We start from the raw sequence: 16,601 nt of genomic DNA, 5'->3' as shown, positions 1-16,601 counted from the left end.
ACGGGACTTGCAGTTCAGTATTCTTGATATTCATATTACTGTATTGATTTTAAAAATTATCTGTGGGTCATGGCTAATTTCTGTTTGTATCCAGTTGAATTCATTATTTGGACTTGACCATGAATTTGCGCACTAGAGACAGCAGTAAATTACAAATTCTCCTGTGTCATTAAATATTTTGAAATCCCATTTGCTATTTTAACTAAACTTAACAATTTATTTTGTTCAAATGAAAATGTAAGACATTTTCTTGAGAAAAAGAAGAAAAAACGCAGAGAAAGCACAAGGTCCATGTCATAAAAGATGATATCAAAAAAAATCATACTTTTGTGCAAGTCCTTTCTGCATTACAATAAGAACTGATCATTTTAACCCGAGGCATACCGCTCCTTATAACAAAAGTTCGCAAACAGAATGCCGTTTGTAACGCATTTATCAATTCTTTTCTTAATGCGGTATGTGACCTGAAAAATATTAATAACAAGGCACCAAAAAATTAGATATCTATAGTAATTAATTTCACAAGGAAATCCACGCTTACATTTCATACCCCATTAATACTTTTCACGTCTCTTGCTGCCCCTAGCTACAACAAAGGGTTTCTGTTTCTAACGTATTAGGTGCAAGCAAAGTGACACTGCAATATCTGCTGTATTAGAAGAAGCGTGTTAATAGAAACATAAAAACATTTCATTACGTTGAGGATCATTTTTCTTTGACTCGTGGTAAATTTGCTCAGGGGGTTGTAAAGTCAAACGTATCCTTTTCACTTCGTATCAGACTGGTGTCGCGGAATAACTTCCGCCGATGTTCTAAAAGCGATGAAATCCAATTCAACTTTATGTAATCAAAACTTGAAATATTACGATTTGGTTTCCGATGTCTGACGTTGTCCGGCGTCGGACTAATGATTTTTTCCGAGGTTGGCAAGGGGAGACGGAGGAACTTCGACCTGTAACGCTCCTATCTAAAGCCCTGAAGTCGCTATATTTGCTTACTAAACAAGCCACAGGATTTTCTCGCCATTTTATCTACCATTGTCATTGATTTTATCATTACCTAGGACTGAGTTCTCTACCCGTGATCTGATCTCTCAGTCAATTGAATATGATACCCGATAGAAGTTAAAAGCCATGAATTGATCGCGTCTTGGGAACATTTGGGTTTTGCGATAACGTCTTTTACATGTGGGCATTGAAGAGATTTATTAGATCTTAAGAATTAAAAATTATTGAATCTCTGCCTCAGACCTATATAATGATGGTTAAACTGTAATGGTAATTATGAAAATGTACAACTGGTAATGGCAAGATATCATGGGATTGGGTATTAAAAAAGGGAGATGCACTTTTCTCTTAGTCATGGTTTCTTTTTGTCATAACAGTCAGTGCGTTGTGGTACTGAATTTTCATAGAATGGCAAATCATGTGAAAAGGTTCGCATATACCTGTAAAGTACAACACGAAATCAAACGAAACGAAACTCTAATGAAACAGAGAGAAACAAAATCGAAATAGAAAAGGCCATTTGTTAACTCCTATATTGCCGCTTTCCAAAACTACAAGGAACAATTTATTAATTACCTATATAAAAAAACACTGGGCCAATTTCAACCAAACTTACAGAAAATTTCTTTGTGTGAAAGGGGATTCAAGATTATACTCAAATGAAGGGTCATGCCCTCTTCTAAAAGGAGACAACAAAGAATGTTGAACTTCGATTTACATTCGATGAAGTGCAGATCGAGTTATCTTTTCGGAAGTGATATACATGTATATTCCTTCGATAGATTTAGCGCCCTAATCGAAACAAAAAAAGGACAATATAATCAGTAAAAGATGTTTTCAAGAATTAGACCTTGACCTCTGAAATTTTAATTTTGAGTGACCAACGACTAACATCAACAATACAATTACGACTAATGTGTGAAGAATCAAGTAGCCCATGTTTGTGTTTTGAATATATGCCTGGGTCACATTTCTCTCCACAAATTCATGACCTGGTCTTTGAATCATGACCTTTATGTGTGGTCATGAATTACAATTTAAAACAGCTAGGCAAAGATATATGAAATATCAAATCATTTTCTTAGCGGTTTATAAATATACCATCTATACTATTCATTTTTTTTTAAAATTATTATTTCAACTTCTAGAATGAATCTAAAGAAATAATACATCATGCAATGGTCAAAGTCTCTTGGAAATGGAATTCTGAAGTATTATTCTAACAATTAACGAAGAAAGGAGCTTGTCGACATTAACTCATAACTTAGTATGCAAGTCATTGTAGTTTCGTCAATCCTTCGAGATGACTGCATTGCATTACCGAACTTTCGAAAACTGGTCAGTTATAATTACCGATAATTATTTTCTTTCATTTCCGAAAGAATAGTTGATATCATTACCGAAAATTCAAAAGGAGTTGCCTGACAAAAACACTTGTTAAGCTGAAACACAAGATGTTTAAATGTACACTGATGTACATGTTTTAACAGATCCGGAAAAGGACCTTTGTCATATCTTGCAAAGAGCATGCAAAAAAATTTGACTATTCAGCAAAGAGTTTGCACCGAGTTTGAGGCAACATGCGATGAAATCTAAGTGAGTCCTAAGAAGTATTCTCTTTGAAACCCAGCGTGCATGTCTGGCGCAATTGATTATTGGCCTGCGGTCATATAAGCACATTTTTTCCTCTCTCGGGCAGTGGGGCTATGTCTCGGGTCGATGGTCCTTCACGTTTTGTCGTCTTTATCCCTCTAAATCCACTGAAGTACTAAAACACTCAGGATATCCTCAAAATGAATTTATGAAGCATGTCAATACGAAAGAAAAAATCTGTTATTAACAACATGGCACTCATCAGAAATCTCTCAACTTCAAAGGGTTGCAGACCTTCTTCAAATCAGGGCTTGGTGTTGGTTTCTTTGAGAACCCGTTTGCCGTCTGCTTCTGTTATTATGAAATTAAATTCTGAGTGAAATACAATAGTTGGGTTCTCTCGGCTCAGCCGTCTCTGTTGAACTTACGTTACAGCATTCAATTAGGATGCTAAAAACTAACAAAGCACACTTGCGGACAGGCATTTTCGTAGTGACTGAACTTTATCCAAGTAGGATGGAAAAGTTTCTTTTTCATGTATAACTTATCCTGTGGATAATCTTTTGTACACATGACACCTGTGAAGTATTTCATGGACCCAGTTAATTCTTACTTAAGTGGATTTAATTAATGACAAATGTACGATGCCTCTCCCTTGCAGGAAAATTTGGGATGAATTTCCGTAACGCACTACTTCTTGCCTGTCTTTTGTTTTTGTATGTCGCCGGAAACTCCCGTCCAGACGGAAGTTTAGAAATATTAATGTAAGTTGTCATATAAATATGATTCAAATAATAAATTGCACACATTTAGCAAGGGATTTTCTTTTTTGGTTGTAAAATATCATCCAAAAATAGAGGAAGAAAAATTTACGGAGCGATTCTTAATATTAATGCTTAAGTGTTATTTTGATGTGTTTTAAAGAGTACAATTATGAATTGTGGTAAGGAGTATTTGGATATAGAATTTTGTATTTCAAACAACTAAATGCCGCTAACACTGATGCAATTTAGCAAAATAATAAATCACATCTCTCACCTGTATATACATGTATACCCATTTACAATTACTTAATACAATTATTTCATATATTCAGAAAGAATTAGTATACTGTATGTATTTATACTTAGCCTTGCAATCTGGTGTTTATTATCATTGTCTATCACCCCCCCCCCCCCCCCCCCAACCTAAATCGGAGAATCTTAACACTGCATTTATATTGAAACATTTATGAACTAACAAGTGAATGTAAGAATCCTGTAAGAAAATATAACAATAATAGAGGTGTTTATCTGTTTTCCCCCCAAAAACGTCACCTATTCTCCTATATATTTTGTGTCCGATAAAGATCGTTCATAAGAATAAATGGTATAATTTATAAAATTCATAAGCTATATAACCTAATCACCTATTCTCCTATATATTTTGTGTCCGATAAAGATCGTTCATAAGAATAAATGGTATAATTTATAAAATTCATAAGTTATATAACCTAACTTACATGAACTGTATTATCTATTCCATTCATACAAGCGATACACGCCTACATTATCCTTAGTAACAAACTGTTGTTTATTCCAATAATCCTTCCAAATTTTGTACCGATAGTAATTAACGCTGTAACAGATAAATCGCGTCGAATAATCGAAAGTTGTCATACGAACGATCGGCGAGGAGGTTCGCTGGCAACCCGCACGTGCACAAGAATGCCACTGAGATAGATAAGACAAATTTTAATGGTCACACCTTTCAGACAAATTTTATATATGGATATTTTTAAAATTTCAAAAAGTACAATAAATCAATCAAAGAAGTCTAAACATTTTTTTTTACTGGATGGTAATTCAGTTTCAAATTTCTTTTTTCCAAACTTTGGGGGGAAAAAGTTTTTTCCTTTTGCATTTTTCAATACTATATTTTTGTGTAAATCAGATTCGCAGAAATAAATTCAATTTGTGTGTGTTTTTTAATCTGTTTTCCGTGATTGTTTATTGAAAAGGGACAGTTATAGCATCTTCTTCGTTACAAAACGAGGCTTCAATCTGTTTTATTTTTTGTGTGATGTAAGCGCAGCCTGTATCTAACACCCTCTCTCAGACTGTACTTCTGAACTCTGACCTCGAGCTATGATCAGATAAAAAGAGGGGGGTAATATAAACGTCTATCAGGACGAACTAAGAAAAAAGATACACCTTTTTATTATTTTTTCCTTCTTCATTTGAAAATTATCAGATTTTCGATCGCTTCAATGACGGACTATAAGAGAAGTGGAAAAAATCTTGTAGGAGTGAAAAGCATGGATAGAATATGTGGCGATCGAAAATATGTCTTTGGTGTATACGGTCATGTGAAAGGAATTTCTGTATCAATTTTACTTGCTTTGTTATGATTGTTTATCCTCCAAGCAAAAGTGACCAAAATATTATTGGATTATTTACCCAGCTATTTAAGAATTAAAGCAATATTATTTGTCCAGCCCCTGCTTTGCCAGTTTGAGAAGACGTTGGGTATTAAAAAGGTTTGACAGAAGGGGATCGACGCTGTCTTGTCACAAAGTATTTTGTGTTTTTTAATCAAAATTGAAGAAAAAAATTGAGAACTTTTTGAATTTCACTATAGTTCAACTCAGAACTGACGATTCAGTGTCCGGAAAATTGTTTTTGAAGAGGATTCTGAAATTTTCATTGGAGATGAATTATAAAATTTTTAAGATATCGTGGATGATTTAAAGGACTTTGTCAAGATTAAATGAGATTTTATTAAACTGATCTGTTGACTCAATTTGAACATGACATAAGTAGGTAATTGATACATCGAATGACTCGTACTATCCCTGATGGGTTACCCGCGATGACATCGAAGTTTCTGCTGAATGGATTTCTATTAATTCTAGTCGGATTTCTTATTGTGCCTGTGGAAAACACATGGTGGTGAGTTGCTTAGTAAAATACTAAATTTCAGGAACTTATTACAAAGTCTAAGACAAATAAATGAGTAAGTCACATTTATATTCAAATTTTCACTCAGTTTGTTTAAAGCGACGTTTTTCCATGAATGATATTCTTCGCAACCTGAGATACTTGTAAGAAGTTTTACTCTATTTATCAATTAAATTGCTATCATTTTAAGAATGATGCGAATCCCGAATCTGTAAATTGATGTGAAATTCCTTTAAAAAACTTTTTTTTTCTTTAAAATCGGAAAGATCCACTTTATATAAATTGATTATTTGTGTACGTTTCAGTATTTTAATGCAATTTACAACAAATATTTCAAACGTGTGGTATCTGCAGCTGCATGCAGTTTTATTTTATTAATCTGCACGCACTGTTTGACCAGGTATATTAATTTTCGCTTTTACGATAAAAGATGAGAGTTAATAGAGAACGATTTATCATTCCAGGAAATGCAGTAATATTATGGTAGCAATCGGCATTGATTTATCTCCCTTTAACAAGGACTCGCGAGATTTACGAGATAAGCGACGGAGAGGGCAGAGATTGCTCAGAACCTAATATAACTTTTACTGCTAAATTATGACAAAAGTGTTATAAACATCTCATAGACAAGATAAGCCAGACCATTTTTCGAAATTCAACAGCTATAATCATTAAGATATTTAATTAGACCCCCAAAAAGCTACAAAAGGGGGGATATCTTTACATATAACTGCGATTCTTAACTTTTTAAAAACAGCATCAAGATATTCAGTTGACATAATAGTTCTGGAATTTGTTAGGTAAAATATATATTCTTTTAACTGAATGAATATGCGCGTGCCATGCTTTGATTTACAGCTTTAGCTTCACATTCTAGCTCGTCTCCATGGATTAATAGGGACAAATTATAAGAAACGCCTCAGATTTATCAAATAATTACTTATTTTAAAATAGCTAGTCTACAGACCAAAAATTTGAAGCATATAATGTCCCACCCTATGCCTAAGATGAATGAAATATTGTTTTACATGTAGATGTGAAATATCGAAATACTAGTATATGTTTAAAAAAAACTGAACTTAAATTTTAAAGAACCGAAATTTTGGTTGAATATCACAATCAAATACAGTGCAGATTTACATTATTTTATCTATAAAACATAACCGCTTTAATTATTTTGAGAATTTTTTTTTGGAGAATGTATTACGAAATCGTCTGTCTGGTCCATATGATGTTGATTTCTGGACACCGGAAGAGATAGTAGCAAAGACAAAAGGGTTGGGTGGGGGTAAACAATATCGTTTCAATTTCACTAAATATAGATGTAAAAAATTATTCTTTAAAAATAATGATGGACCTATATTATTTACTCTCTCTCTCTCTCTCTCTCTCTCAAGATTTCTAGTATGTAGCTGAGTCGTTCCACAGTGTCAGAATACCTCAATGTTCTTATTAAAAGAGGAACAAGTTTTGCATTTCTTTATTCATGTATTTTAAGGTATGAAGACAATTAATGGGCAGATTTATTCTTTTTTGTTCGTCCAAGATTGTCTCAATTTTAATATTACAAATGTTGTATTGAAATCAATGTACAGTGATCCATTGAATCTTCATTCACAAGTCATTATTTTACATACGAAAGAATGAAAAGCAGGGGAAAATACTTGAAATGTTCTAAGATTAGCCGTTAACAGTTCAATTATGCTCAAGTTCCCGACTTTAATCTTTTTAAAGTCGGTATAATTCAACATACGTAATAAATATAGATTTGCTGATTGGATACGCTGCAAGATATCGCCATCTTGCGTCCTTTCTCCGTTAGTTTTGGTTTGGGTAATTATAGACAGAAAGTCACAGGTGTTAGTTAATAAAAAAGAAACGGTTTAATAAAACAGTGAAGGATGTCTGAAATTCGAATCTTTGAAAAAGCTACAATTTCGAGCCCTCTGCACTGTTGTGCCAAAAGTTTGATTGGGCCAATGACGTCATTAGTCACGAAAAACCAACTTTGTCTGCTACCACGTATAAATTCTATCAAATTGCACGAGGTGCTTTTGAAACGATAATAACCACGCTTTCTTATGCGACACATGATATATTGCAAATATTCGCATTAAAAAAAAAAACACAAAAAAACTGGTCAATTTTAAAATTTTGAATACACACCAGAAACTTCAATATGAAACTGAATACAGTGTATATGCTAATTAGAGTTAAGAACATGTTTTCAGCAAATATTCTCCTCTGCCAAGTTTATAGCAGCATGTAATTACCACTGTGTAACCACAGAGTTAAGTTTTACCTAGAATGAAAAGAGATGATAAGTTATACTTCATATAGGCATTGTACAATAAAATTGGAAAGCAAAGACATGAAATATTACGATTTTTATGCTTAGTTTAAAGCAGTATTGAAATATAAAGAAAATATTTGATGGATTTCAAAATACAGTGCGCGATACTTCATGCTGTCCTTATCGATTGCCTCATGGCCCTATAAAATTAATACTTTTAAATAAAAATAATCCACGTTTTACCATGATAATTACAAGCACAGTACCCGAGCATTCCCCACAGCGAGGCTTGGTCTCGTCAATGGTAACGAGAGTCTTTTTCGAGACCACGTGATTATTCGTAGAAATTCGCATGCTGGGCTTACGCACAAGATGAATTATTATCAGTGCACGAGTCTTTTGTGGACTGTAAATTAATAATTAATGAGCAAATTAACGTGAAATTTCTTTGCCACGTTGCACATTTAAGTTGAGTCTTGATTTTTTTTCGGCTTAGCAGCTCGAAGACAAACATGTTTATATCGTCTAGAAGAGGTTGTTTTATTACGATACGTGGATGCATTCAATTTTAATTTGTTAGTAAACAAAACAGAAATAATTTTTTGAGAAGTTAATTACATCAGGAGATGAAACATCCAGCTTCTTTTTCAGGAAAATGACTGGTGGTTGCTTTTCAAAATGTCTGTGTTAATGAAATGTTCGTGAATACTTTGTATAAGCTGTTGAAGAATATAATTGACGGTTTAACTAAACCCATTAAAATCTTAACATAGAAATCCACTTTGTCAGTCTTTGTCGAGAGCAAAATAGATTCCCTTAAAATGTTAAATTAATACATGGTTACATTATTATGAGTTTTCTTCTATTTTCGTCAACGGTATAAAGCGTAAACAGAAAACTAAGAAAAACCCCAAAAGTCAATCCCAGACAACCTGACGTGTTAATTTCAATGTACTTAAAAACCAGTATTGCTAAAACTTTATTTAGACCTATGTTCATAATACATGCAAAGGATCACTTCTTTATAAATGGAGCTTGGACCTACAGGACCGGGATTGGTTTTAATCTTAAGGATAAATACATGTAAAAATTCGTTTTCATTTTATTACAGTATATGTAGAGATAGGCGGAACCTTTCCATAGACATTTATTATGAAGTATGATAATATTGTCAACACATTTTGAGTTTGTCATCTCAAAATGTTATTTGATTTAATTTTATTCCCTTACTTTCATTGTAAATAATAGTAATGTCTATATTCTTATTTCTTTTCTTGATGTGTGTGTGTGTTTTTTTTTTTACAACACACCTCCTTCGATATTATAAAACATGCCATTAATGTATACAAATTATAAAAATTAAATCCAAGGGAGTGTAGATACTGATATGTTATCCTACTGTTTGAAAATTTTAGATCTGAAATTTATTGACTCGGTACATGTATGTATGCATTTCTAAATATATTTTTTAAGCTTAGATAATATAAGCAGTACATATACTTCCCAGCGCAATAACGCAGACAAGAACTAGTAGTACACACGGAATAAGAGCAATGTAATAGGTATTTCTATCCTTGCAATTTTATGGGTTCAAAGTAGGAAAACTGCATTTATTTTTACTGAATATTGTTCATATTAATGAATAATCACAACAAATATATAGGTTGCCATATTTTTAAGATGTAAGAGATAAATAAACAGAAGCATATGTCAGCATTAAAAAATTGTACACTTTTAGTAAACAGTATTATAAAAAAAATAATGTAAAAAACTGGTTCAAATACATAATTGTGATGCTGAAAGTTCATAAATAACTGCTTCTTTATAAATATGTTTGAATTGTGGATTTTACCCGTACGTTAGAAGCACAATAAGGGAAATGCCTGAATATAGATACATGAGAAAGAGTTATTGCCCTTAGCAACACTTTTTAAAGATTGAATAATTGATTAAATAAAGATTATATTCATTTTTTAAATTCTTTTACTAAACAATATTTTTTACTACACCCGGCCATTGAAAAACATTTTTCTAAAAGCTATGTTTCTATGGGGTATGAATTTAAATTAATAACAGATTTTGCAAAAACCTACGACATCACAGGAGGGTGGAAATACCTTAAATTGACTAAATTCTAAGGTATATATATATATATATATATATATATATATATATATATATCCATCGCAGCTCATGCTCATCGCAGGCCAGAATATCTGTATCGAGGAACACAGAGTGAATGCTATACTGAGGTATAGTTCCGCTTTACTGTGTTTTAGTTACAGTGGAATTTACGATTTGCTTTCTCTTTTTGTGCCTTTTATATTAAGAATGAACAGGCATAAAAGATAGATAATTGAAAGAAAATACACAAGACCCTATAAAAAAAATAAAATAGTCTATGAAAGGACAAGAATTTAAAAGTTTATAAAAGTGTGGCACCAGGTGGATTCGAACCACGACTCAAAAAGTATCTACGTTGTATATACCCAGCCGTTTTACAAATATAGCTATTCTGGCTATGAAAATAAAATGTATAAATGCAAACTAGGTTTTAATGGACAAAATGCTGTTTTGGGAAACTTTGGAGGTTAAGTTTTAAGTTGTAAATAATAAATTTTAAGTTCAAATACAAATTTGAAAATTTTAGACATATATACATTAGTTAACAACTAATAAACATTGATTTTTAAAAGTGACTTTTTCCGGGAAATTGTTCTCTCCTATAGGTCAATTCTTTTCAAATAGTGAATACATCCTTTTTCTAACAGAATGTTAAATAAATTTTGAACATTGCTTCTAAGACACCGACTTCAGGTTTTTAGATTATTGTCGGTGTTCGAAGCCCTTCGTTTAACTTATCGTTCACACCTATACCCTGATGAGGCCTTGAAGAAAAGAATTATAAGTGAAACGATTTAGAAAGAGATTTAAGAAATCTTCTAAGCAAAATTTAGTAAACGACAGAGGCTATACATATGTAATGAGCAATACATATATATACATACATACATATATATATATATATATATATATATATATATATATATATATATATATATATATATATATATATATATATATATATATATATATATATATATATATATATATATATCTTATAAGCTCCTTGATCAGTAGTGAGTCCAGAAATGAAAATAAGGGGTTAAAACAATTATAAAGCAATTCCCCTGAAAATCTTATAAGGGGAGCCTGGTCATCATTTACATTGTGTTACCATACAACGTAAGATGGTTCAGATGCTGGACCCCCTCCCCCTTTAAATTTGCGTCGGAACATACTTAATCTTAGCATTGTTTTTGTAGGTTTATAAGTCAGCTGCCACTTCATGCCGTAGGCGCGGGTGTACTCTGTGATAATATCCCGGGCCTGGCCGGTCGGCAGCGCCGTCTCTGTAGAATGCACCCGGGGGTGATGGTCAGCCTAGGCGAGGGGGCCAAAATGGGGATCAAGGAGTGTCAGAGCCAGTTTCGGTTTCATCGATGGAATTGCAGTACCCTCGACAGGGATGCCTCTGTTTTTGGAAAAGTTATGCTGAAAGGTAAAATCTCGGGAAACGGCTCAGTACATGTAGATGTAGCTTCGATCCATAACTTTGATTGGGTAGGGAGGGTATATAGACTTATAGAAAGATATGTCATAAAGAGTAGAATTCCCCTGTAGTAATACTACTATCTAACATACCTTTGCCTTGTGTGTTGTATGAGTGTGTGTGTGCGGGGGGGGGGGGGGGGGGTCCTCCATGGTATAAATTCATCATCCTCTATTTTTTTCCAGAATCCGTCAGTATTTGGTACTATATTTTTTACTGTAGAATTCTGATTGCATAAACGAAACTGCAAATTCTCATATTCATATAGACCTTGAAGCTGTAAAAATGGATAGGGATTATTGAGAACTGATAGTCTTTTCTTTCTGAACATTTCATCAGCGGAAAGAAAAATTTGGAGGCATAGTATACTTCATTCGGTAATACTCAGTTATGTCATTTTCAGCGATAAGCATGACGATCGACTTGGTGTATTTGTCCTTCGTACCAGAATACATTTGTTAAAACGCGCGATTCCGAGAGCTCGAAATCCCGATGGAAATCATCGAACAGTAGATCTTAGAATTTAGATGAGTGTTTTTTATACATGTTTACTTTGTTAGAAAACGATAAAAGCCGAGGGGAGGTTGTCATGAGCTCGGAGTGATATCCATAGACCTCACAGAATGATAAACTTTATTCAAGAAGTCTATCTTTTTTCACTCCATACGACGGAAAGCAGGTACCGAAATGAAATGACCACCGCATGGGGGCGCAGTTATCCATCGTCCGGAAATCTTAAAGCCCCCAAATAATCTAATAAGAATCGTTGAGAAAATGCATGCGAAAGTTAATGTAAAATCATGCTATTTTTCGCCCGCGTATGTCATTTATAAATATAAAAACTGAGTTTTGGAGTATTTTTTGGCGCGGATTTATTTTCTAGAGATAATTGCTATCAGTGGCATATATGAGGTAATTAAATAGCTATACAGATTACTCGATTTTTTAAAGATGCTTCCGCGCGTGTCTTGGATAGTTTTGTGTAATCGTTTTCCGCTAGTTAAAAATCAGATTAATTGTAAAAGTAGATAGTTTCATAATTGTAGTAGTACGAATACGATTGATCCGACAAAAAAACAGAACATTAACCACCAACCGTTTGATTATTAATTATAAAATATTACAAAACCGATATTTTAGACTGCATCATGCAAATATTTATAAAACAAAGCTGCCAAAAAACCGGATTCGTGTATATAAATATATCCTCGATTACACTCTCATTTTCCCCCTTATATTCAGGAAAATTGCTGAATTCCACCATTTAATTTTGCAATTTTTGACTGTCAATTAACAAACAGATGGGATTGTGTAATTCTTGAATTCAGTTGAGTGCGAACTTTTGAAAATAAAACCACGCACACAATTTCTGACAATTTTTATGATAAAACACGACGGTATCGGAAATATCTTAAGTTTTTTTTCAAATGTTTTATTAGGAACTTTCGAGGTTTCCGGGAATGGTACAATGAATGAACTATATTATTAGAGAATTCCTAATTGCTTTGTAAGAATGTTCACAAATCCAAAATTATTTCAAAACTGAATCTAATTAAGTGATTTAGAGCAGGATGACCACGCAAATGTGGGAGGTTGTTTAATTAAGGAAATTGTCCAATTTTCTTTAAGGAGCACCAAACCTGCAACAGTAATTCCCACTAAATCACATAGCCACTAATAGCAAGACCAAACAGAATCGCCTAGAGAGAAAAAATCGGACAAAAATTGACCATGTTTGTGCAAAACATTTAAAGCATTACAAAAGAAGAGAACAAAAACATTTCTCAGTTTTAACGGAACTTAAAACTTTATCCGCACTGCAATTTTTCATTCATCCCTAGTCTGACCCTTATACGGTGTTTTGATTTCATTTAGGTTAAAACTAACAAACCACGAGAACCTCTCAAGCCGAGTGAAAACCTTGTATTTTCTGCCTATTATCCTGATAATTGTGGGATAAACGGCTTAAAATTAACGTTCATGTGTAATTCGATCGCGGACTAATAGCCAAACAGTTTGGCCGTTCAAGAGGAAAAATGTTTGTTTATCCTGACCACGAAAAAAAGTTTTCTTATAAAACGAATCCCAGGCCGCTGGTACTGCCTCGACAAGGTGTAATATTTACTTGTTGACTTTGGTATAATTCGTTTTTGTTATTTTTTGAGGTACAACTATTTTATTTAATTTCCCTCCCCCATGGCGGTCTGTTTTTAATTCCAAGTTGTTACAATCATTTAGATAAGACATTTCAAGTTGTTAGATTCCAGAATTTTTACAAACAATCTCATCAAATAAAGTTAACACTTCATGTGTCCCTCAACATAATGATACCAATGTAATGTTTTCTTTTCATGAGGTTAAAATAATTGAAGCCATGTTTTCCCCCGTAACTAAAACATTTTAAAATTCTAAAATAAAAATCAGTATTTTTTTTATTCATAATTTAGTAATTCTGGTATAATTTGTAAACATGTATGATGTAAATGATCATTTCTGTTTTTCTTTAATGTTAGAAATAATTAAAACAAATTTTGTACAGGTCTAATAAATTATCACAATAATGCGATTTGCAAGATCGTCCGCTGATTTGAAAAGTCTTCAAACAATTTTGAATTTTGATGGGTACTTATCGTGCTCCTTTATTAGCCTACCTGTTTTTATATTCCTACGAAGCAGAATTTATCCCAAAACTTCTACAGGAGAAGAAAACTCTTGTTGTGGCCTCAAAATTTAGATATATCGACGACGTTTTATCAACATTAACAATTGTTACTTATATTCATATGTGGACTCGATATATCCCAGTGAACTGGAAATAAAAGACACTTCAGAGTCTGCCACACCCGTTTCATATTTGGATGTTTAACCGACTATAGTCGATAATGGCCAACTTATAACTAAATTGTATGACAGACGGGATAACTGCAGCTTTTCCATTGTCAACCTCCCTTATTTATGTAGTAATATTCCAATATCACCTGCAGATGGCTTTTATGTCTCCCAACTGATTCGATACGCATGAACATGCTCCGAGTACGTTCAATATTTAAACCGAGACAAGCTACTGACAAATAAATTAATGTTACAAGGATTCCCACAATCCTGTTTAAGGTCAGCTTTTCATAAATTCTACAGTCGTTATAATGACCTTGTTTATAAATACAACCTACATGTATCTTGGGTGGTATTTTGACTGATATGTTCCATACAGTAAGGTCATTGCTTTAATACTTTGACTACGGAGTACTTCATGTACTTGATCAATACATAGGGCTCATGGCGGGTGTGACAGGATGTTTACTCCACCTAGGCACCTGATCCCACCTAGGGTGTTTCCAAGGGTCTGTATTTTGCCCTATTCATGATTCTCCTTTTTAATCAGATTTATGAGATTGATCACTGTTTGTTATCTTAATATTTTACATTCCTGGCTGATGAAGGTAACTCAGATATTGGAGATTTTGTGAGTAAAATATCTCTCTGTTTTAGTAGGAAGTCGAGAGTCTGCTTTTGTGTACGCCATTTCTTCGGCTGGAGTTGCCCACGCCATCACTCGGGCCTGCAGCAAGGGCAACCTACTCCAGTGTGGATGCGATCCTAGCAAGGTCGGCAAGAGTCGAGACAAACTGGGCTGGTTTGAGTGGGGCGGATGTAGCGACAATGTCCGGTGGGCTAGCCATTTCTCTAGAATGTTTATTGATGCAAGAGAGCGAAGAGTGCGTGACGCACGCGCACTGATGAATCTCCATAACAACCGTGCAGGCAGACGAGTGAGTACTATTGAAATTGATAAAACATATTACATGTAGCAATCACTTTCAATCTATGAAAAGATAACTCAATGAATAAATCAAGATAAGATTTTTCGTGGAAATACAGATGTAAAATAGACGATCAATCGCTCTTTTGATTACAATTATTAAAGGTTTGTGCGCAGGGTTCTTCGAACACTCTTTAAAATTTCAGTTATGCGTAATTCCCTACATTATTTTCAATTTTTCGAAGATAACATACTAGTATACATACATGTGTGTGCAAAATAAAGTTTTCTTTATGATTTTTACCCAGGCTGTTAAAAAGTTTATGAAGCTAGCATGTAAGTGCCACGGCGTGAGTGGGGCGTGCACCATTAGAACGTGTTGGCAAGCTATGCAGCCCTTTCGGCGAGTTGGAGAGTATCTGAAGCGAAAGTACAATGGAGCTACCCACGTCATGATAGATCAAGGTGGTTCTGGTATAGTTGTTGCAAATCATCACTTCAAAAAGCCCACGAGGAAAGATTTGGTTTATTTAGAGGCATCCCCGGACTACTGTGTGCGTGACCTTTCCATTGGTAAGATTGGTTTTTTTTTTAAAATCATATAAATTTTGTATACATGAACGTTTATCATTATGTAGAAATATGGAGTATCATAATTAGTTAATTACATTCATTATGAATTCTTGAGTATTACTAGTTACGTCTTCACCTTATTTGGAAGGAAGACGTCCTAATAAATTTTACCTATGAAAAACTCATACTCATGAATGTGACAACGTGCTTTTAAGTTACATAATCTATTTTTTTTTCTTTCAAGGTTCATTGGGGACCGCCGGGCGCCAGTGTAATAAAGCGTCATTAGGAACTGATGGATGTGACATCATGTGTTGTGGGCGGGGCTATGACACAGAAACTGTGACGCAATTTCAAAAGTGTCACTGCAAATTCCACTGGTGTTGTCATGTGAAATGTAAACTTTGTTCTAAGCGCGTGGACATACATACTTGCAAAGGACCGAGTCTCCATGATAATATTTCACACCGGAAGTCCATACTTGGATAGGCACTTCTGGTCTAACTTGTACTGACTTCCATTTTTGGAACTGCAATTTTCAAGAGTGCTACTGAAATGAGTTACCGCGTGGTTTCGCAACATACAAAAGCTGTCTAGTGAAGCCTTGTCTATTTTTACAGTGTTATGCAGTATTTATTGAACTATTTATATTGGCATTGTTTATATCATATTTATTTGTTGACTGTCATTTTCTATTTGTTAATGTTTTAAATCTAGTTCTTATACATTTATGTATTTTTCATATGTACATTATTCCCATTAAAAGAATTTCATCCATTCATAAGACCAATCCTCTTTTTAAATATAATTTCATTTATTAAAG

At 33.6% G+C, this 16,601-nt stretch overlaps 1 protein-coding gene across 3 annotated transcripts; it reads left to right on the top strand.

The window, feature by feature from the left end:
* The first annotated feature begins 2,674 nt into the window (after nucleotides 1-2,674).
* Nucleotides 2,675-16,545, top strand: LOC133187587 (protein Wnt-2b-A-like). 3 transcript variants are annotated; one of them, XM_061323009.1, is made up of 5 exons: nucleotides 2,675-3,364; nucleotides 11,159-11,394; nucleotides 14,935-15,215; nucleotides 15,514-15,778; nucleotides 16,023-16,545. In XM_061323009.1, the coding sequence occupies exons 1-5, from the start codon at nucleotides 3,231-3,233 to the stop codon at nucleotides 16,265-16,267; spliced, it is 1,161 nt and encodes a 386-aa protein (XP_061178993.1). In that variant the 5' UTR covers nucleotides 2,675-3,230; the 3' UTR covers nucleotides 16,268-16,545. The 3 variants fall into 3 exon arrangements, with proteins under 3 accessions (XP_061178993.1, XP_061178994.1, XP_061178995.1); XM_061323010.1 differs by having other exon boundaries at nucleotides 2,676-3,364; nucleotides 14,938-15,215; XM_061323011.1 differs by lacking the exon at nucleotides 2,675-3,364 and adding an exon at nucleotides 4,787-5,530.
* The last annotated feature ends 56 nt before the right edge of the window (nucleotides 16,546-16,601 follow it).

Source organism: Saccostrea echinata, unplaced genomic scaffold, assembly GCF_033153115.1.
Source record: "Saccostrea echinata isolate AGI-Se365-2 ecotype Australia unplaced genomic scaffold, CSIRO_AGI_Sech_v1 ptg000015l, whole genome shotgun sequence".
NCBI classification, from domain to species: Eukaryota; Metazoa; Mollusca; class Bivalvia; order Ostreida; family Ostreidae; genus Saccostrea; species Saccostrea echinata.
The sequence above is the reverse complement of the archived record's forward strand: the minus strand, read 5'-3'. Positions and strand labels throughout refer to the sequence as shown.

Excerpts from the sequence above, each read along its gene's own strand:
- LOC133187587 (XM_061323009.1), top strand. The coding sequence starts at position 3,231 with ATGACAAATGTACGATGCCTCTCCCTTGCAGGAAAATTTGGGATGAAT. Across the intron at positions 3,365-11,158 it reads GGAAGTTTAGAAATATTAAT|GTTTATAAGTCAGCTGCCAC; the intron begins GTAAGTTGTCAT and ends TTGTTTTTGTAG. Across the intron at positions 15,779-16,022 it reads TGTGCGTGACCTTTCCATTG|GTTCATTGGGGACCGCCGGG; the intron begins GTAAGATTGGTT and ends TTTTCTTTCAAG.